Source organism: Lontra canadensis, unplaced genomic scaffold (genome assembly GCF_010015895.1).
Source record: "Lontra canadensis isolate GAN:19392208 unplaced genomic scaffold, GSC_riverotter_1.0 scaffold19, whole genome shotgun sequence".
NCBI lineage: Eukaryota > Metazoa > Chordata > Mammalia > Carnivora > Mustelidae > Lontra > Lontra canadensis.
This window is the reverse complement of record NW_022631013.1, coordinates 16,441,386-16,462,081: the sequence shown is the minus strand read 5'-3', so window position 1 is coordinate 16,462,081 and position 20,696 is coordinate 16,441,386. Positions and strand designations below refer to the sequence as shown.

Genomic DNA, 20,696 nt, shown 5'->3' with positions numbered 1-20,696 from the left:
TTCTCATCCCCTTTCTAGGCATTCATTTTCTCTCTTCACTTCCCTGGGCCCACTTAATTTCAGTAGCAGCAATCTTAGTGCTGAGATACTGAACTATCAGGGAAAATCCTCCGCTAAGACTTTCAGGCTTTAGCTACGGCGTGCATTTTGCCCTCTGTCGAGTAATTCTTAACTGCTCCATCCAGGTTAAAGTTCTCATGGATTCTATGGTTCCAGCAGTCTGAAACTTTTCCCTTTCCCAATTCAGTTCAACTTCTGTTCTCTGAATGTGGCTCCGGGTCTGAGGAACTGCGGTCTAAGGAGGGGAGAATAGGTACGCTCTCAAGCAGCCGTAACCAGGGCGACACCCCTTCCCACCACGCACGCCCAGGAAGTTCGGGGCCCGACTTAGGGCCAAGCTTTGTCCTCGGATCCTGCGCTCTGCTCCTTCGGCTTCCCGGAGCGCAGGGGGCTTCCGGCTGGTCCCCTCCTCCCGAGGGCGGGGCCTACCTCTCCCACTCCCGCCTCCCCGGCTGCGCGCGGCTGCGGGCCGCGGTCACGTGATCGCGGCGCGGCGGGGGAGGGGCCCTGATTTCCGGGCGGCGGAAGGAGACGCGGCCGCGTGAGGACGAGGTGGTTTGAAAACACGCTCGGGGAGCGAGAGGCTGAGGCCGGTGGCGCACGCCGTCACCCCTTGGGCTTCTGCTCGGACGCTCTTTTCCTGTGCCTCCGCGCCCCGGTCCCGGCCGGGTCCTCAGGTGAGCGGCCGCCGCCCGTCGGGCCGGGCCCTCCCAGGGCGCGGGACGGCGCGCGGAGCCGTTGCCCCCCGGTTCGCGGCCGAGGCGGGCCAGGCCGGCTGTGGCTGGTCTGCGAGCCGCGGGGGCCGTCCGGAGGCGCTGCTGTGGAGCGGGGTCTGGGTGCGGAGCGGGGAAGTGCGGGGGTGGGTCACCCCGCGGGCTTTTGAAGCGCAAGTGACTGGGCGGGTTCGCGCGGTTTCGCGTCCCAGAGACTTTTAGGCCGGTGTGCCTTGATTTGGGCCCCGCTTCCCCGACTGTGTTCCTGACCACGGGCGGCAGGAGTAGAAGGAACGATCGTTCTTACCGTCCACGGGCTCTTCACATGGGCTGTTGGACCAAGACGGGTGGTGGGGATGAGCGAGCGTCTACTGCACGGCCCTGCCGCCGTCCAGGTGTGTGTGTGTGGGAGCAGAGCGTCATCGGAGGTTCTCTGATTCGGCACACTTTGGGGCATCTACTTTCCGAGAAGTCTGGTTTCTCCAATTGGTCCCCTCAGTAGAGTTGGGAGGAACTCGTGAGAGTAAGGGGTTGGCGGGGAGATTATCAAAGAAAATTGCAGTATGCATTATTAATTTTTTAAAAAGAGAAATTAGGGTAATGGGGTGGCAGACAGATTAGCTGGAATTTGACTCGGTCGAAATTCTGATACTCTGGAATCTCCCTTGTGTTGCAATTAGGAGACCTGTAATTGGAATATATGAAATTCAGTTTTAGAACTTCAGGGGCTTACCCGCGTAGGAGGTCCAGTGATGTCCAAGATTATCCCCTGAGACTGGAGTTTGTACCTTCTGTTCAGTACCGGCTACTGTTTAAGTGGCTTAGTCAAAATATTTGTTGTGCTGTGCTATGAAAATCTGTATTTTAAAAATTTTATTTAGTTATTTTAAAAGCTTTTATTTCTAAGTCTTCTTTACACTTAAGGTGGGGCTCAGGTTCATTACTTTGAGATCCAGAGTTGCATGCTCTATCTACTGAGCCAGCCAGACGTCTCTGAAAATCTTTATTTTAAAGTGAAAATAACAAATAGGTAATAGAATTTAAAAGTTCCTAGTATAAAAGTGTTCTCTGTGCACTCAAAAATAATAATACCAGCTTTAAAAGCCAAGGAATGGCAATCAGCCCTTAGTTTTCCTAACAGCGAAATTAGTGTGACTGATACAAAGTGATGGATAATATGACATAAGCTTGATAGACTGTATGTTGGCCACAGGTCAGGTAGTTAGTGGCTAAAGATAGCACGGAAGATTGGTGAATTGGGGTTAATTCATTTGATTTTTCTGTCTTGTACCATTTATTTTCATCTCTGGTACTAGCTAGTAATAAAATTGTAGGGAAAATTCACAAAATGTTTGCTTAATGAAAACCTTTTTTTTTTTTTTTTAATTAAAAGAGGCAGCGTGAGTATTCTTTTTATGCTTTGCTTAACCATTTTTTAAAAAAACGAATAGAGGGGCACCTGGGTGGCTCAGTGGTTTAAAGCCTCTGCCTTCGGCTCAGGTCATGATCCCAGGGTCCTGGGATCGAGCCCCGCATCGGGCTCTCTGCTCAGCGGGGAGCCTGCTTTCTCCTCTCTCCCTCTGCCTGCCTCTCTGCCTACTTGTGATCTCTGTCTGTCAAATGAATAAATAAAATCTTTAAAAAAAAAATAAAAATAAAAAAACGAATAGAGGTGTGGGTGGGATGAATACTTGGAATTGGTATAAATGAAATGAGAAACCATTTTGCCACTTAGGTTTGCAATCCTCACCTTAATTCCAGTTTGTATAACATAAAGCTGATTTTTCAGAGCCCTTAGTCCCTCCTCAGTTCCCTAATACAGGTCTGACAGATCTTTCTGAGCCACATCTTTAAGATGGATTTAGTACCACCTTGTTCACATGATTTTGTGAAAATTGAATGCTAATGTACATAATGCATTTAATACTGTGCTTGATATGTACTGGTCCTGAGACTTTAAGAAAATATACATGTTTGTTCTTAATATATATTTGACAGTGCCAGGTGCAGTTTTACAAATAGGAACTCATTTGTTCCTCAATAATCTTACCTCATAATAACTATATGATGTAAGTGTTATTATTCTTATTTTGTGGATAAAAACTGTGGCACACTTTTAACTACGGCTAGAAAGTGGCAGTCCAGATAACTGAATCAGTCTGGCTCTAGAATCTGCTCGTAACCTATGTAGCGAAATCCTACTTAGCTCAAGGGGCTCTAATGTATTAAAACCTTGAAATCATGTGAATTTGGATATAATGTTATAGGCGACTGGCTTCTGGATTCCTGGAACTTGAGCTGCTTGGTCTTGCACAAGCTATTTTATTTCACAATAAATGTAAAGCTTCATTTTACTCAAATTTTTTGGACTCTTACTTACAGTACTGTGACTTAAAAAAAAAAAAAGTACCTGGACATAGGATGATTATGGTAGACCAGAAGAAGTTTTATTTATTTCAGAGGCAGTTTACCTATTACAGTGGGTGTACAGATTTCATTATTTTTGCAGCATGTTGGAAGAGGTTTCAATTAGAGCTGAGCTGGTTCTAGGTATAGGAGGTTAATTTTTAGATAGATGTTAGCTTGTGGGAAGATAAAGCTGGAGAGGAAGTTAGGAAGTTAGGAAGGACATGCTGTGTTCTTACTGTAAGGAAGTAAAAGAATAGCTGAAAAGTCCTGAGCCTTGGTCAGATTTGTGTTTAGGAAGATCTCTCTTGTGACTCCAGCAAATGGGCTAGGGAATAGACACTAAAAACAAGGCAAGCATACTGATGGGGGAAACTAATAAACAGCCTAGGGTAGAACTAAAGAATTTAAGAAGTGGCCTGGGAATGGGTAGCCGGCACAGATCAAAGTTTTTTTGTGTAAATGGGAAGATTTGGATGTAAATTGAAAGAATGTGGTATAGAGGGGGAAGTGCAAGATGACATGTTTATGCCCAAGTTATTTATTACAACAGTGGCCTAGCTAGTCTTTGTTCCTTACCCCTCTGTTACAGTAGATTTCCTTTTACACTGCTTTTTGTCCTGCTTTTGGATATCTAATCCGAACCTATCCTCTTGTTCAAAATACTGCTCTCTCATTTTTACCTATACTAGGCTTATTCTCTACTCCTGATCTATACCCTGTTTCCCTTACTCATGAAATGCTCATTAACTTTCCTTGCTACATATTTCTGAATCTTAACACTTTTTTCAAACATCAGCTTAGGTTTATGAAACGACTTCTGACTATTACAGGCTGCATTTAAAAACTTAGTTTTGTTAGTAGAGGTTCCTCAGGGACTTTGAGGGGCCAGGAACAAATATGTTCTCTCCCCTCTCACTCCCCCCAAACCCTAGGTGGGACCTTATTTCCAAAGGTTTCTGTTTAGAACTATTGCTTGAGGAAGGTTCCTTGGCTAGAAACCCTTGACAAACCTATGGGAGGTTTGTTGCCTTACTGTTGATGACTCCTCTTTACAGTGTCTCTTGACTAAGGTATACCTCTTGGTAAAGGTATTTTCCATTTGATACTTTGATCCTTTGGCATAGTTCTTACTGCCTCTGATTCTTGATTGTCTTTGAAATAAATTTTAGAGTTAATATAAATGTTGGAAAACACTTTATTTATTCTTTTAAGTTTCTTTTTTTACACATTGTTTTAAATTTTTTTTCACTATAGCACTGGAGAATGACCAAAAAAAGAAAACGCCAAGATGATTTTCAAAAAGTAAAACTAAAAGTTGGTAAAAAGAAACCCAAGTTAGAAAATGCTACTGTTACAAACTTTAAAACTAAGACTATACATCTGCCTGAGCAACTCAAAGAAGATGGAGCTCTTCCAACAAACAATAGAAAGCTTAACATAAAGGTAAATTGTAAATATTGTTTTGATAAAATAATACTTTCTTTGAAATCATCTAGAATGATTTTTGTGAAAAGTTGTTTTAATTTTGAGGGTTTATGGATGGTTGATGGTTGGAGTTTTTTTGTTAACCAAATCTGAGTTGCCACTGAAGCTTTCCCACCTCCTCTAGAAAGATTTGCTCAACTAAACCCACAGTGATTTCTTCATTGTATACCTATTTGATAATTTAATATGTGCTCTGGAAATAATTCTTATGTTTAACTTTTTGATGTATCAGGTTTTTGATGACACAGTTTTCCAGCTGTTTTTATAGTTCATGAACATCTTGTCTTACTCATTTTTGAACTCATACATAGAACATAACAGGTTCATTGTAAATATGTGAAGTTAAAGTTTGAGCAGTACTTTTGCTTAAAATTTTGACAGCTTTATTGAAATGTAACTTGTGCATAATAAAATTCACCAATTTAGAGTATACCATTCCAGGGGTGCCTGGGTGGCTTAATTGGTTAAGCGTCTGACTCTTGATCTCAGCTCAGGTCTTGGTCTCAGGATCGTGAGTTCAAGCCTTGTATTGGGCTCAGTGCATAGTGGAGCTTACTTAAAATGTACTATTTTGTAGTTTTTAATATATTTATGGAGTTATGCTGTTAATCACTGTAATCTAATTTTAGAACATATCATTCCATAAAGAAACCCTATACCTATTAGAAGTCACTCCCCAGGGCACCTGGGTGGCTCAGTGAGTTAAGCCTCTGCCTTCAGTTCAGGTATGATCTCAGGGTCCTGGGATTGAGTCCTGCATTGGGCTCTCTGTGTAGCAGGGAACCTGCTTCCCCCCCTTTTCGCTCTCTGCCTGCCTCTCTGCCTACTTGTGATCTCTCTCTGTCAAATGAATTTCAAAAAAAAAAAAAAAAAGTCACTCCCCATTCTTTTCCTCTTACTCCAGGCAGCCACTAATCTACCTGCTATCTATATAGATTTGCTGATTCTGGTCACTTAATATAAATGGAACAACATGTGCTCTTTTGTTACTGGTCTTTTATTTAGCATGTTTTTGAGGTGCATTCATGTTATAGCATATCTGTCAGAACAGTACTTCATTCTTTGTACTTTTGAATAGTATTTAAGTGCGTGGTTATGTCACATTTTATCAGACGTCAGTTGATGGTCATTTGATTGTTTCCACTTTTTTTTTTCATAAATTTAAATTTGTTAACGTGTAGTGCAGTACTGATTTCTGGAGTAGAATTCAGTGATTCATCACTTACATACAGCACCCAGTGTTCATCACAAGTGCCCTACCCATTCCTCATGTAGCCCATCCCCCACCCAGTTTGTTGCCATTTTTTGACTCTTATGTGTAATGCTGTTAGGAACATTTATTAACAAGTTTTTGTGAGGATAAACATTTTCTAGTTTGCTTTTAAGCTCTGAAAATTTAAATAATACTGAAAAGATATTTGAAGTTATGTTTTTCTCACAAATTATATAGATTATTCCACAAATGAAATTGTCAAATGCCATACTCAGGATGGGCACACACACCCCTGAAAAACCATTTAAAATAGGTAAAACAGGCCCGTTAAATTATATAAATGCACCTACCGTATGTTTGATATATAGTAGTTCTTTAAATAGTGATGATGATTGCTGTCACTTTAAATGATAGCATGCCTAAGCCTTCATACAGGTCAATTTCAAGAAGAGAAAATTCTAACTGAAAATTATATAATGTTTTTATGAATCTAAATCTATTTATGTATTTATTTTTAAAGATTTTTCTTTATCTTTTAGGGCTTACATGCATAAGCAGGGGAGTAGCAGGGGGAGTAGAAAAGGGAGAGGTAGAAGCAGGCTCCCTGCAAGCCCAGTGCGGGACTCTGTCCGGGGAGTCTGAGATCAGGACCTGAGCCTAAGGCAGATGCTTAAGCAGCTTAACGGACTGAGCCACCCAAGGGCCTTTAAACTAAATCTATTTTAAAGATAAAAGTGTTTCTCTTCTTAGTAGAGTCTAGGTAACGTTTAGAAAATACTTATTGAAGCAGCTTCCCCAAGGAGTGTTAGTTTATGGTTTGTAGTTTTGGTTTGCATGTTTATTTGAAAATGTTATAATATTGCATGTATACCTAAATCTTCTGTTTTTACTTTTAGGATTTGCTGTCACAGATGCATCACTACAATGCTGGGGTTAAACAAAGTGCTCTTCTTGGACTTAAAGACCTTTTGTCTCAGTACCCATTTATAATTGATGCACACCTTTCAAACATATTAAGTGAAGTGACTGCTGTGTTTACAGATAAAGATGCTAATGTACGATTAGCAGCAGTTCAACTTCTTCAATTCCTGGCCCCCAAAATACGAGCTGAACAAATTTCTCCATTTTTTCCTTTGGTAAGTGCCCATCTCTCTAGTGCCATGACTCACATTACTGAAGGAATTCAGGAGGACTCTTTAAAAGTTTTGGACATTCTGCTGGAACAGTACCCAGCCTTAATTACTGGCCGTAGCAGTATATTGCTTAAGAATTTTGTAGAACTTATTTCTCATCAGCAGCTGTCCAAAGGACTGATAAATAGAGACAGATCCCAGTCCTGGATACTTTCTGTAAATCCTAATCGGAGACTCACTTCTCAGCAGTGGAGGCTGAAAGTCTTAGTGAGACTCAGTAAATTCCTTCAGGCCTTGGCAGATGGATCCAGTAGGTTGAGAGAAAGTGAAGGACTTCAGGAACAAAAAGAAAATCCCCATGCCACTAGCAACTCCATTTTTATCAACTGGAAGGAACATGCCAACGACCAGCAGCACATCCAGGTTTATGAAAATGGGGGTTCACAGCCAAATGTCAGTTCACAGTTCAGGCTACGGTAAGAAGGATTTCAGTTATGTCCACACTCAGTTTTCCTATATTGAATTTTAACTACTGACCATTGATGGCTAATGGTGGGAAGACATGCAGTTGTCTTTTATAGTTTTCATATAAAAGTTATAAAGTTCATATAAAAATCATATAGTTACTCATGATTTCATTTTATTTACTGATGGGAGGAGTCATTTGAAAGTAATTAATTTATTCATTTCTAGAAAAGCCTAATGAGAAGTAAAACTTGATAGTTTCTCTCGGCTTTGTCATTTTAGAATTTTATTTTCTTACTAGTTTTGATCAATGTAATTATCAATTCAGGGAACTTCATTTTTACTAGTACTTTACACTTAATATTTAAATTAAACAAGGGATAATAATTTCTAATCATTAATTTTTTTTTCATTCTTACCCTTCCTTAATTAGGTACCTGGTTGGAGGACTAGGCAGTGTGGATGAAGGCCTCTCATCTACTGAAAACTTGAAAGGATTTATTGAGATAATAATTCCATTGCTAATTGAATGCTGGATTGAAGCTGTGCCTCCGCAACTAGCTGCTTCTGTTGGAAATGGTATAGAACGAGAACCTCTGCAGGTTATGCAGCAAGTTCTTAATATTATTTCCCTTCTGTGGAAGCTCTCTAAACAACATGATGAAACTCATAAATTGGTGAGAATTTAATGGGGTATTTTCTTAATGGCTTTTGTCATACATGGGCAGATTAGAAATCCATATATTACTAATTGGTTATGCATTTTCTAAAACATTATCATGATGTAACTATGAATTTACTTTTTGCTTTTGCCCTAAACTGCAAGTTAAAATAGTTTGTGAGATTCTCTGAATATTTTCAATTTAAGTGAAATGCATAACTACTTTTTTTTTTTTTGGAAGATTTTATTTATTCATTCATTTATTTATTTGGAGAGCACCTGAATTGGGGGAGGGCCAGAGTGTAGTGGGGAGTGAGAGAGAGAGAGAGAGAGAGGGAATCTCAAGCAGATTAGTGTTGAGCCTGGAGCCTGCCGTGGGGCTCAGCAGTGGGGTTCAGTCCCACAACCCTGACTGAGTTCATGACCTGAGCTGAAATCAAGAGTTGGATGCCTAACCAACTGACCCACCTAGGTGCCGTGTGAAGTGCATAACTTAATGAACTTGATTTCTTCCTTCCTTCCTTCCCTTTTTTTTTTTTTTTCTTGTGAGCTTGATTTCAGTTGCTTTTATTAGGTATAATTCACAGTGGTGTTACAATGAATGCATTGGTTATGGCACATTGATTATGTAGGAACATTCTACTTTCTGGAGGCCTTTTATGGGATTAAAATGTTGCTTATTAAGTACCTTGTTCCAGTGTATGCCACGTTGCCAATTTTAGCAGAAATGGACCACAGTGAAGATCTCATAACCAACCCTGAGTTCTTTTTTTTTTTTTCTGAGTTCTTTTTAAAGTACTATGATTTAGAGAAGAAGCTACATACAGATTTGATTAGTTCATGCTCTTTTTGTTTCTCTTGGTAAGGGATATAAGATCAGAAAACATTTGTAAAAGTTATCTTTACTGTGTATAGGTAAGCTATAGTTGTGGGTATGGTGTTGGTGAAATTAACCTAAGATTCTAAGTCTATATCAGTTTTTTACTAGAAAAGCTGATAGTAAAGACATGCTTTGCGATGATTAAATTTTATTTTATCTATTTTTTAGGGGGAGAATTGAATGGTGGCAGCTTTCTTAGAGTGCTGTAGCATAGAGAATACACTAGATATAATCCATGGGGCAATTAAGGAAGAACAAGCTTTGTTAATTGGTGTTAAATTAATATGATAGGACACTATCAAAAAGGGCAGTTGCAGGAAGAGTACTTTAAAACGAAGCATCTGGTTTTTAGAATTCTTGCAAGGACTTCTCACTAGGCAGGTGTGAATCTTTGAAGTTGTTTACATACGTACAAAACTGACTATGCAGTTTTTTGGTTTTGTTTAATTCTTTTTATTTAAAGCTAGTAGGCCACATAAAATGGGGTTAAATTAAAAGTAATACTTGATAATCTTAATGCATTATAGAGTCATATTAAAGTATATATTTTAAGAGCTTACTCTAGCACTATTAACCCATTACCCATCATCTGTAGAGTTGTTATATGAATTGCTTTTTCAAATAGCATGGCATTTTATTGACTAAGATTTTGAGCCTGTCTCATAATTCATTGCATACATTAGCAAGAAATTGATCAGGGTTGGGGTTAGGATGTATGATTTTATGAAAGCAAAGCTTACTGTCTTTCATGGCAATCTGTGATGTAAGCTAGTGACAGTAGTAATTATATAGCTTTTTAGAAAAATATGTTATTTGCAGTCTTGAATGGATTTATCTGAACCTGGGATAAAAAGTAAAAAAGTAATGATATCAACATAAATTTTAAGTACTAGTCTTTCCTTAATTTTTAGAAGGCTAAGAAATAAAGATTCTGGGCATCTTGGTGTTTGGTGACATATGGACACCGAGTAATTATTGTTATTTCTTTAGTAATAGTATTTGTAACTAAATAGAATGTAGGACCAAGTGCAAATTCATTAATTATACTAGTTTTATATCATCCACTATCATTCAGATAACATTGTCAAGGGGCCTAACCACTGCGTTAATTTTATGGATATTTAAAGTTGTATGCTTTAGAACGATTCTGTGCTGTTCTAATACAGTTGTATTTATTAGCAGTTCATTAATGCAGGACACTGAGTTCAGAGGACTGTTTTGCATAGACTGTGGAAGGCAACAGAATACTAAATTGGGCTGCTGTTTAAAATTCAAATGAACTGAAGGAAGTTTAATTCAAATAGAAATAGTATTTAAAAGCATACACTGGTAGAATTCTCTAATTTACCTTGGCAAATAGATTATGTTTAACTGTAATAACTGGATAAGGTAAGCTCCATTATTTTAGAGACAGAGTATAAATATGTATCTGAGTTATACAGTGACATTAAAATGCAGTCATTTATTTTTTGTTACCATTCTCACTGTTCCCCTTTCACTGACCTTTAGTTTAGCTTAGTAGTTAAGACATTGCGTGACCTGTAACACTCAGACTTTAAAGGAGGGATGAAATGGCATTCCTTGGACTTAAATACAAATTATATCCCACAAGCTGGATTGTAGCCCTTCTCTCAGAAAATGTATAGGTCTTCTCTTGATAAATTAGCATCTAAATTAGGCGCAGTCTTAGATAACTGTTTGCTTTTAGGTTTTGCTAAATGTATATATTTGCTGCATAGTTGAGAAACTTCATTTTTACCTAAGTAGTGTTTTTTTAAAAACGTTTTTAGAAATCTGAAATCTCTGATCTTTGCTTTAAAAAGAAATCTCAAGGTACATTAAATCTTATTTGCAGTGGTTGAGTACATGTTCTTACTGAGGTTGGTTATTTCTGATATACTGCATGTATCCTTAGTCTTAAAGATGACATAAAAGGGGTGCTTGGGTGGCTCAGTTGTTCATTGTCTGCCTTCAGCTTGGGTAGTGATCCCAGGGTCCCGGGATTGAGCCCAGCATTGGGCTCCCTGCTTGGCAGGGAGCCTGCTTCTCCCTCTCCCACTCCCCCTGCTTGTGTTGCCTCTCTCACTGTATCTCTCTTTGTCAAACAAATAAAATCCTAAACAAAAATACATGATTTAACATTAACTTTTTAATTTACTTTGGATTTTGGGGTCTTGTATTACTAGTCTCAGGGTCAGTATTATAATTGCTATAGGAATTGTGTTGTATCTTAGCTTTATATTTTAATGCTGCTTTTAATTTATGTGTCTCATTGCTGATGTCTTTTCCCCATGAAGATTAGAATTTGTGAAGAATGGTCAGATGCGATCATGTGTCAAGGATTTGTTAAGCATCTATAAATGTGGCTATTTAAGTTAACTAAAATTCAGTTCCTCAGTTGTACTAGCCACATTTCAAGTGCTCATGTAGGTACATGTGGCTAGTGGCTGCTGTATTAGACAACACAGATGAAGGACAATTCCATCATTGCAGCGTTGCTTGCCCTCACAGTTCTTAACCTTCTGGTGGGGTTGATGGATGTAAACAAATATATAACGTCAGTGCTAAGAAGAAAGATAAAAGTAAAGCAGGGTAAAGAGAGAACAGGTCCTGGAACAGAATGAGGGGGAGCTATTTTATTTTATTTTTTAAGATTTTATTTATTTGAGAGAGAGACAGATAGTGACAGAGATAGAGCACAAGTGGAGAGGAGAGGGAGAAGCAGGCTCCCACTGAGCAAGGAGCCCAGTGTGGAGCTCGATCCCAGAACCCTGGGATCATGACCTGAGCCACAGGCAGATTCTTAACTGACCGAGCCACCCAGGCATCCGAAGTGGGAGAGCTATTTTAAATAGGTGGTCAGAAATATTTTCATGGCTTTTTTCTTTTTGCTTTTTAAAGATTTTATTTATTTACTTGAGTGAGACAGCAGAAGCAGGGGGAGAGGGAGAGGGAAAAGCAGACTCCTGTCTGAGCTGGGAGCCTGACATGAGGCTCGATCCCAGGAGCTGGAGATCATGACCTGAGCCGAAGGCAGACACTTAAGCATCTGAGCCACCTAGGCACCCATTTTCATGACTTCGAATGGCACTCAGTGAAGTTAAAGGATCAAGTGTTGTAAAGACCTGTGGGAAGAACCTTCCAGGCATAGGAAATGGCAAGTGTAAAGCCCCTGAAGTGAGAACAGATTTGACATATTTGAAGAATGGCAGGAAAGCCTGTGCAAGTGAGGCACCAGGAGAATGGTAGAAGATGATGAGTGAGAGAAAGTGACAGAGGCCAGATCGTGGGACCGTATGGTCCTTGGTAACAAGTTTGGATTTTAACCTGAATGTGATGAAAAGACATTGGAATGTTTCTGCAGGGAACTGGCATGATCTGAATGTGTATTTAACTTTAATATGTTGAATTTGCAAATAGAACACCAGCGAGCTTCCTGTGGTCAGCATCCACCTGTAGCAGAACTGGAGCCCAGCCTCACACCATCCATCCTGTGGATGACCAGTCCTGCCCTACATACACACTTACTCCCTTTCTCCCTCCTGTATTTTGAAGCATGATTTATGTTTTAAAAGATCACCCTGGCTGCTATGTAGAGAATTGACTTTTGAGGAAGATAAGAGGAAAAGTAGGGAGAACCGTTGGGAGGCTGTTGTAGTAATCTAGGTACGAGTGGTTGATTGGAGTAAAATGGTAACTAGTGATTGAAACTATGAGAAGCAGCTGGATTCTGATAAAGCCAGTGGGACTGCTGATGTACATAGTGAAGGAAAGAGAAGTAAGGATAATGCCCGTGTTACGGTCCAAATAACAGTGTGACTGCTGGTGGGGAGAGTTCAGTTTATTCGTGTTAAATTTTTTTTTTTTTAAAGATTTTATTTATTTATTTGACAGAGATCACAAGTAGGCAGAGAGGCAGGCAGAGAGAGAGTGGGGAAGCAGGCTCCCTGTCGAGCAGAGAGCCCGATGTGGGGCTCGATCCCAGGACCCTGGGATCATGACCTGAGCCGAAGGCAGAGGCTTTAACCCACTGAGCCACCCAGGCGCCCCAATGTTAAATTTTTTTTTAAGCTTTATTTATTTTAGAGAGAGAGTGCATGGGAGGGTGGGGGTGAAGAGGAGAGGGAGAGAGAAACCCAAGTAGACTCCCTGCAGAGTGCAGAAACCCATGTGAGGCTCAGTCCCATGACTCATGAGATCATGACCTGAGCCAAAACCAAGAATTGGGTGCTTAACTGACTGCACCACCCAGGCACCCCTATTCATGTTAAATTTAAGATGCTTTTTAGAAGTCCAGACATGGTGAGTTTACAGTTACAGATTAGCACAAAGAGAAGAATCCAGAAAAGGATAATAAGGAGCTGTTGCGTGACCAGCTATTTTAAACACCTCAAGTCCCACATCCCAAGAAACCATTCAGTTCCTGACAAAATGGCATGGTTGGTTCTCTGGATAGGAGGAAATAAGAATGTGGTCATCTGGAATTAGTATTTTAAGTAGGAGAGAAAGATTCATGAATACTGTAAGAATTTTAGAGAAGTTTATTGTTTTGTGACAATGTTAAATATCTTTAATTGAAAATAATAGAATTGCTATGAAATAGAGTTTTTCTATAAATAGACCACTAGGTAGAAGACTTTCTGATATATTTTACAAATCCTGCACTAGAGGTTCAAATTAAGAATTTTCTTACATCATACTTTCTCCCTTTTCTTCTCTTAAACAGTAGATAAAATGCAGGTAAAGATAATTAATAAGCACCAAAAATATATATGGGTGAGAATTGGATGCCCTAATGTTTTACTCTGATTTTAAAATTTATTTATATCTTCTATCATGAGCAAAAGGGGTATTATAATGGTAAATTTATAATTGAATATTAATAGGTAGTCAAATTTCTGCTTAAATTTGGTTATTTTAAATAATTGTTTCTTGTAGATTTTCTAATACTCGCTTATTTTAATAGGAGTCGTGGCTTCGAAAGAATTATCTTATTGATTTCAAACACCATTTTATGAGTCATTTTCCATATGCCTTAAAAGAAATAACCAAGCACAAAAGGAAAGAGACAAATAAAAGGTATTGTGATTCCTTCCACTGTATAGACTTGAAAAATTTTTTAACCTGAAATTACCAAAAAATAGTTAGCCTTAAACTGGAACTTTCTACACTGTGAGGGGTTCATATCTAAATTTTGTGAAATAAAACAAAAAGTTGCAGTAGGATGGCTAATCTTGAACAAGTCACTTTAAGCCTTAAAATTTTCATTTAAAAAAATTTTTTTAAAATATATAAATATTTTATGCAAATTGAGTATCAGGTATCAAATTCTGTTAATAAATTTAATAAAATTTCTTGATGTGGGTATTTTATTTGGGAGAAGTACTATGTAATCTCTAAGTGAGAGTTTCTTAAAGGTCACCTAGTTGTATCATTTATATATGAGGAGACTAATAGTGAAACTAATACCAGTATCAGAAAGAGGGATAAAACAGAGAGGCTTATGGATTAGAAGATGGAGTTTAAAATTGTAAGCCTGGAAACTTTTTTAAATGTTTACCTCAAGTGAGAGGAAATAAATATAAAAACAAGTTATCTAATAAAATTTTCTTGCTTCTTGAGGTGAGCTTGGTTTCTATAAATTGCCTTCTTAAAACTTTATCCATTCATTTATTGATGGACCGCTTCTATAGTTTGGCTGTTGAAAATAATGCTGCAATAAACATGGGGTGCGTGTATCCCTTTGAATTAGTGTTTTTGCATTTTTGGTGTAAATACCCAGTAGTGTGATTCCTGGATTGTAGGATGGTTCTGGTTTTAATTTTTTCAAGAACCTCTGTACTGTTTTCCACAGTGGCTGCACCAGCTTGCATTCCCAGCAACAGTGCATGAGTTCTCCTTTTTTCCTACATCCTCAACAGCACTTGTTTGTTGTGTGTGTGTGTTTTTGTTGTTGTTGCTGTTGTTGTTGCTTGTGTTTTTTATTTTAGCCATTCTGACAGGTGTAAGGTGATATCTCATTGTAGTTTTGGTTTGCATTTTCCTGATGATGAGTGGCATTGAGCATCTTTTCATGTGCCTGTCGGCCATTTGGATGTCTTTGGAGAAATTTCTGTTCATATTTTCTGCTCAGTTTTAGATTATTTGTTTTTTAGGTATTGATTGTATCAGTTCTTTATACATTTTGGATACTAACTCTTTATTGGATAAGTCATTTATAAATATCTTCTTCCATTCTGTAGTTTGCTTTTTAGTTTTGTTAATTGTTGCCTTTTCTGTGCAGAAGCTTTATTTTGATGTAGTCTCAGTAGTTTACTTTTGCTTTTATTTCCCTTGCCTCAGGAGACATATCTAGAAAACTGTTGTTACAGCCCATGTCAGATTACTGCCTATGCTCTCTTCAAGGATTTTTATGGTTTCAGGTTTCACATTTAGGTCTTCAATCCATTTTGAATTTATTTTTGTATATCGTATAAGAAAGTGGTCCAGTTTCATTGTTTTGTGTGTAGCTGTTCACAGAGCTGTTGAAGAGACTTTTCCCCATTGTATATTCAGTCCTTTGTCAAAGATTAATTGACTTTATAATTGTTGGCTTATTTCTGGTTTTTCTGTTCTATTCCATTGATCTATGTGTCTAATGCCATTAACATACGGTTTCACTACTTCTTTGTAGTATAACGTGAACTGTAACTGGAATTGTGATACCTCTAGTTTTATTTTTGTTTTTCAAGATGGCTTTGGCTTTTTGAGGTCTTTTGTGATTCCATATAAATTTTAGGATGGATCATTCTAGTTCTGTGAAAAATACTGTTGGCATTTTGATAGGTATTGTATTAAATCTGTACATTGTGTAGTATAGATGTTTTAACAATATTTGTTTTTCCAACCCATGAGCATGGATAGAATGTCTTTCCATTTTTTTTTTTTTTTTTGCATTGTCTTGAATTTCTTTCATCAATGTTTTTAAAGTTTTTCAGAGTACAGGTCTTTCACCTCGTTGGTTAAGTTTGTTCCTAGATACTTTATTTTTTATGGTACAATTGTAAATGGGATTGTTTTCTTAATTTCATTTGCTGCTTGCTTCATTATTAGTCTGTAATAATGCAACAGAATTCTGTACATTGTATCCTGGAACTTTATTTGGAACTTTACTGAATTCATTTACCAGTTTTAATAGTTTCTTGGTGGAGTCTTCAGGGTTTTCTGTATTGAGTATCATGTCATCTGCAAGTAGTTTTTCTTCTTTAACATTTTGGTTGTTTATGTTGTCTAATTGCTGTAGCTAGGACTTCCATTACTATGTTGAATAAAAGGGATGAGAGTGGGCATCCTTGCCTTGATTTTGACGTTATGGGAAAAGCTCTCAGTTTTTCACCATTGAGTGTGATGTTGGCTGTGGGTTTTTCATATAAGGACTTTATTTATTTAAAAGATATTATTTATTTGGCAGAGGGAGAGACAGCTAGAAAGGGAACACAAGCAGGAGGAGTGAGAGAGGGAAAGGCAGGCTCCCTGCTGAACAGGGAGCCCAATGCAGGGCTCGATGCCAGGACTCTAGGATCACGACCCAAGCCAAAGGAAGGCATCCAATGACTGAGCCACCCAGGCACCCTCATATAAGGCCTTTATTATGTTGAGTTGTGTTTCTTCTGGACTTAACTTTGTTGAGGGTTTTTACATGGATAGATGTTATACTTTGTCAGATCCTTTTTCTGCATCTGTTGAAATGAGCATATAGTTTTTATCCTTTAATTGATGTGATGTATCACATTGTTTTGCAAAATATATTCTTTTTAACATTTTACTTTTTAAAAGATTTTATTTATTTATTTGACAGAGAGATAGCACAAGTAGGCAGAGTGGCAAGCAGAGGGAGAGGGAGAAGCAGGCTCTTTGCTGAGCAAGGGAGCCGGATGTGGGACTCGATCCCAGGACCCTGGGATCATGACCTGAGCTGAAGGCAGCCGCTTAACAGACTGAGTCACCCAGGCGCCCGTAACATTTTGCTTTTTTTAAAGTAGTCTCCATACTCAATGTGGGGCTTGACTTATGACCCCAAGATCAAAGTCACAAGCTCTGTCAATTGAGCCAGCTAGCTGCCCCTTCTTTTGCAAACATATATATATTTAAGACTGTTTATTTGAGGGGGCACCTGGGTGGCTCAGTGGGTTAAAACCTCTGCCTTCGGCTCAGGAGCCTGCTTCCTCCTCTCTCTCTCTGCCTACCTGCGATCTCTCTCTGTCAAATAAATAAATAAAATCTTTAAAAAAAAAAAAAAAAGACTGTTTATTTGAGAGAGTGACTGAGAGATCAAAAGCAAGGGGAGCATCAGAAGGAGAGGAAGAAGGGAGCTGAGCAGGGAGCCCAAAGTGGGGCTTGATTCCAGGACCCTGGGATCATGACCTGAGCTGAAAGCAGATGTTGAACCGACTGAGCAGCCCAGGTGCGCCTTGTTTTACGAATGTTAAACTGTTGCCTCCTGGGAATAAATCCCACTTGATTATAGTATATGATTTTTAAAAAATATATTCATTTGGTTTGCTAATGTTGAGAATATTTGTATTTATATTCTTAAGAGATACTGGCCTGTTCTCTTTTTTGGTGGTATCTTTTCTGGTTTTGGTAGCAGGGTGATACTGGCCTCATGGAATGTATTTGGAAGTTTGCCTTCCTTTTGTATTTTTTGGAATAGTTTAAGGAGGAGGAGTATTAACTCTTCTTTATTTTATTATTATTATTATTATTTTTTTAAGATTTTATTTATTTATTTGACAGACAGAGATCACAAGTAGGCAGAGAGGCAGGCAGAGAGAGAGGAGGAAGCAGGCTGCCTGCTGAGCAGAAAGCCCAATGTGGGGCTCGATCCCAGGACCCTGGGATCATGACCTGAACTGAAGGCAGCGGCTTGACCCACTGAGCCACCCAGGTGCCCCTAACTCTTCTTTAAATGTTTGCTAGAATTTGCCTGGGAAGCTGTCTGCTCTTGGACTTTTGTTGGGAGTTTTTGATTATTGTTTCAGTTTCATTGCTGGTGATTGGTGTAATCAAATTTTATATCTATTTCTGTGTTAGTTTTGGTTGGTTATAGGTTTCTAGGAATTTATCCATTTCTTCCAAATTGTCCAGTTTGTTGTCAGATATGTTTTCTTAATATCCTGTTGCAATTATTTTTATTCCTTCCTTTCCCATTCCTTTCCTTTCCATTAGAGAGAGAGAGTACACTTGGTGGGTGGAGGGAGAGGGAGAATCCCAGGCAGGCTCACACTCAGCGCAGAGCCTGACATGGAACTCAGTCTCACAGCCCTGAGATCATGTACCAAACCTAAATCAAGAGTTGGATGCCCGACCGACTGAGCCAACCAGGCACCTCTACAGTTGTTTGTATTTCTTTGGCCTTGGTTGTTGTTTCTCTTTTTTCATTAGTAATTTTGTTTATTTGGGTGTTCTCTCTCTTTCTCTTTTTGATGAGTCTTGCTAGAAGTTTATCAGTTTTGTTGATTTTTTTTCCCCCAAAGAATCGGTTCCTGGTTTCATTGATCTGTTCTATTTTTAAATTTCTGTACCATTTATTTCTGCTCTAATCTTTATTATTTCTTAAATTTTGCTGCTTTGGGTTTTTTTGTTGTTGTTCTTTTTCTGGCTTTAAGTGTAAGGTTAGGTCTTTTATTTGAGATTTTTCTTCCTGAGGTAGGCCTGTGATTCTCTATAAATTGCCGCCTTTTTTTTTTTTTTTTAAGATTTTATTTATTTATTTGACAGACAGAGATCACAAGTAGGCAGAGAGGCAGGCAGGGGGGTGGGAAGCAGGTTCCCTGCTGAGCAGAGAGCCTGATGTAGGCCTAGATCCCAGGACCCTGAGATCATGACCTGAGCCGAAGGCAGAGGCTTAACCCACTGAGCCACCCCGGTGCCCTATAAATTGCCTTCTTAAAACCACTTTCTGCTGGATCCCAAAGATTTTGGACCTCTGTGTTACCATTTTCATGTAATTTTTTAAAATGTCTTTTTGATTTCTTGGTTTGACCCGTTCATTGTTTAATAGCATCTTATTTAACCTCCATGTATTTGTGCTCTTTTCAGATCTTGTGGTTGATTTCTTGTTTCATAGCATTGTGTTCAGAAAAGATGCATGGTATGAATTCAGTTTGTTGAGACTTGTTTTATGGTCTAATATATGATCTGTCCTGGAAAATGTTCTGTGTGTGCTTGAAAAAGGATGTGTATTCTGTTGTTTTAGGATGGATTGTTCTGAGTATCTTGTCTGCTAATCCATCTGGTCCAGTGTTTCATTTAAAGCCACTTTTACCTTACTGATTCTGTTTGGATGATCTGTCCATTGATGTGAATGTGAAATGTTAAAGTCCTCTATTGTTACTGTATTACTGTTGATTATTCCTTTTATGTTTGTTATTAACTGTTTTATGTATTTGGGTGCGTGAATATTTAGAACTGTTAGGTCCTCTTGTTGGATTGTCCCCTTTGATTATAGTGTCCTTCTTTGTCTCCTTTTATAGTCTTTGTTTTGTTTTGTTTTTTTAAAGATTTTATTTATTTGACACACAGAGAAATCACAAGTAGGCAGAGAGGCAGGCAGAGAGAGAGGGGAGAGCAGGCTCCCTGCTGAGCAGAGACACCTCCCCCTCCCCCATGTTGGACTCGATCCTAGGACGCCAAGATCATGACCTGAGCCGGAGGCAGAGGCTTAACCCACTGAGCCACCCAGGCACCCTGGTCTTTGTTTTAATATCTGTTTTGTCCAATATGAGTATTACTACCTTGGCTTTCTTTTGGCACCGTTTGCATGATAAATATTTCTCCATCCCCTTACTTTCAAACCGCAGGTGTCTTTAGGTCTGAAATGAGTCTTTCTAAGGCATCATATAGATGGGTCTTGTTTTTTTTAATCCATTTTGTCACCCTGTGTCTTTTGTTTGGAGCATTTAGTTCATTTATAGTCAAAGTAATTACTGAGAGGTATGTACTTAATTGCCATTTTGTTAACTTGTTTTGTGCTTGTTTGTGGAGATTATCTCTCATTTTTTCTCTTGCTCTCTTTCACGGTTTGTTGGCTTTCTTAAGTAATATACGTGGATTCCTTTCTCTTTATTCTTTGCATATTACAGATTTTTGATTTATAGTTATCATTAGATTTGTACATAACATCTTCTTTATATGGGAGTCTGTATTAAGTTGTTGGTTGTGTAAGTTTAAACCTGTGCTTTATTCCTCTCCCATGTTTCAGTTATATGGTTTCATATAAAATACCCTTTTATTTTATGAATCCGTTGACTGAGTTTTTTAAAGACTTTATATATTTATTTGACAGACGAGAAAGAGAGCGTGCGTGCGTGCGCACACAAGCAGGGAGAGTGTCAGATAGAGGGAAAGGGAGAAGCAGGCTCTCCGCTGAGCAGGGATTCCCACGTGGGTTTCCATCCCAGAACCCTGGGATCATGACCTGAGCCAAAGGCAGACACTTAACCGACTGAGCCAGCCAGGTGCCTTCCCTTGACTGAGGTTTTTTTTTTGTTGTTTTTTTTTTTAATTTTATTTTTTATAAACATATAATATATTTTTTTCCCTTTTCTTTTAATTTTATTTTTCCTTGACTGAGTTTTATAAATATATTTATTCTCACTGTTTTTGTGGGGTTTGTGGTTTTTTTGTTTATTTATTT

General features: G+C 38.6%; 1 protein-coding gene across 5 annotated transcripts in view; it reads left to right on the top strand.

The window, feature by feature from the left end:
- The first annotated feature begins 551 nt into the window (after positions 1 to 551).
- TEX10 (testis expressed 10) overlaps positions 552 to 20,696 on the top strand; it is a 60,634-nt gene continuing 40,489 nt past the window's right edge. For 3 of the 5 annotated variants that reach the window (XM_032860713.1, XM_032860716.1, XM_032860715.1), the window contains exons 1-5: positions 553 to 737; positions 4,437 to 4,625; positions 6,777 to 7,489; positions 7,912 to 8,155; positions 13,986 to 14,098. In XM_032860713.1, the coding sequence (XP_032716604.1) occupies positions 4,446 to 4,625; positions 6,777 to 7,489; positions 7,912 to 8,155; positions 13,986 to 14,098 (1,250 nt within the window). In that variant the 5' untranslated portion in view covers positions 553 to 737; positions 4,437 to 4,445. Of the gene's footprint in view, positions 738 to 4,436; positions 4,626 to 6,776; positions 7,490 to 7,911; positions 8,156 to 13,985; positions 14,099 to 20,696 lie in introns of all 5 variants that reach the window. The other 2 variants (XM_032860717.1, XM_032860712.1) reach the window with 2 other exon arrangements.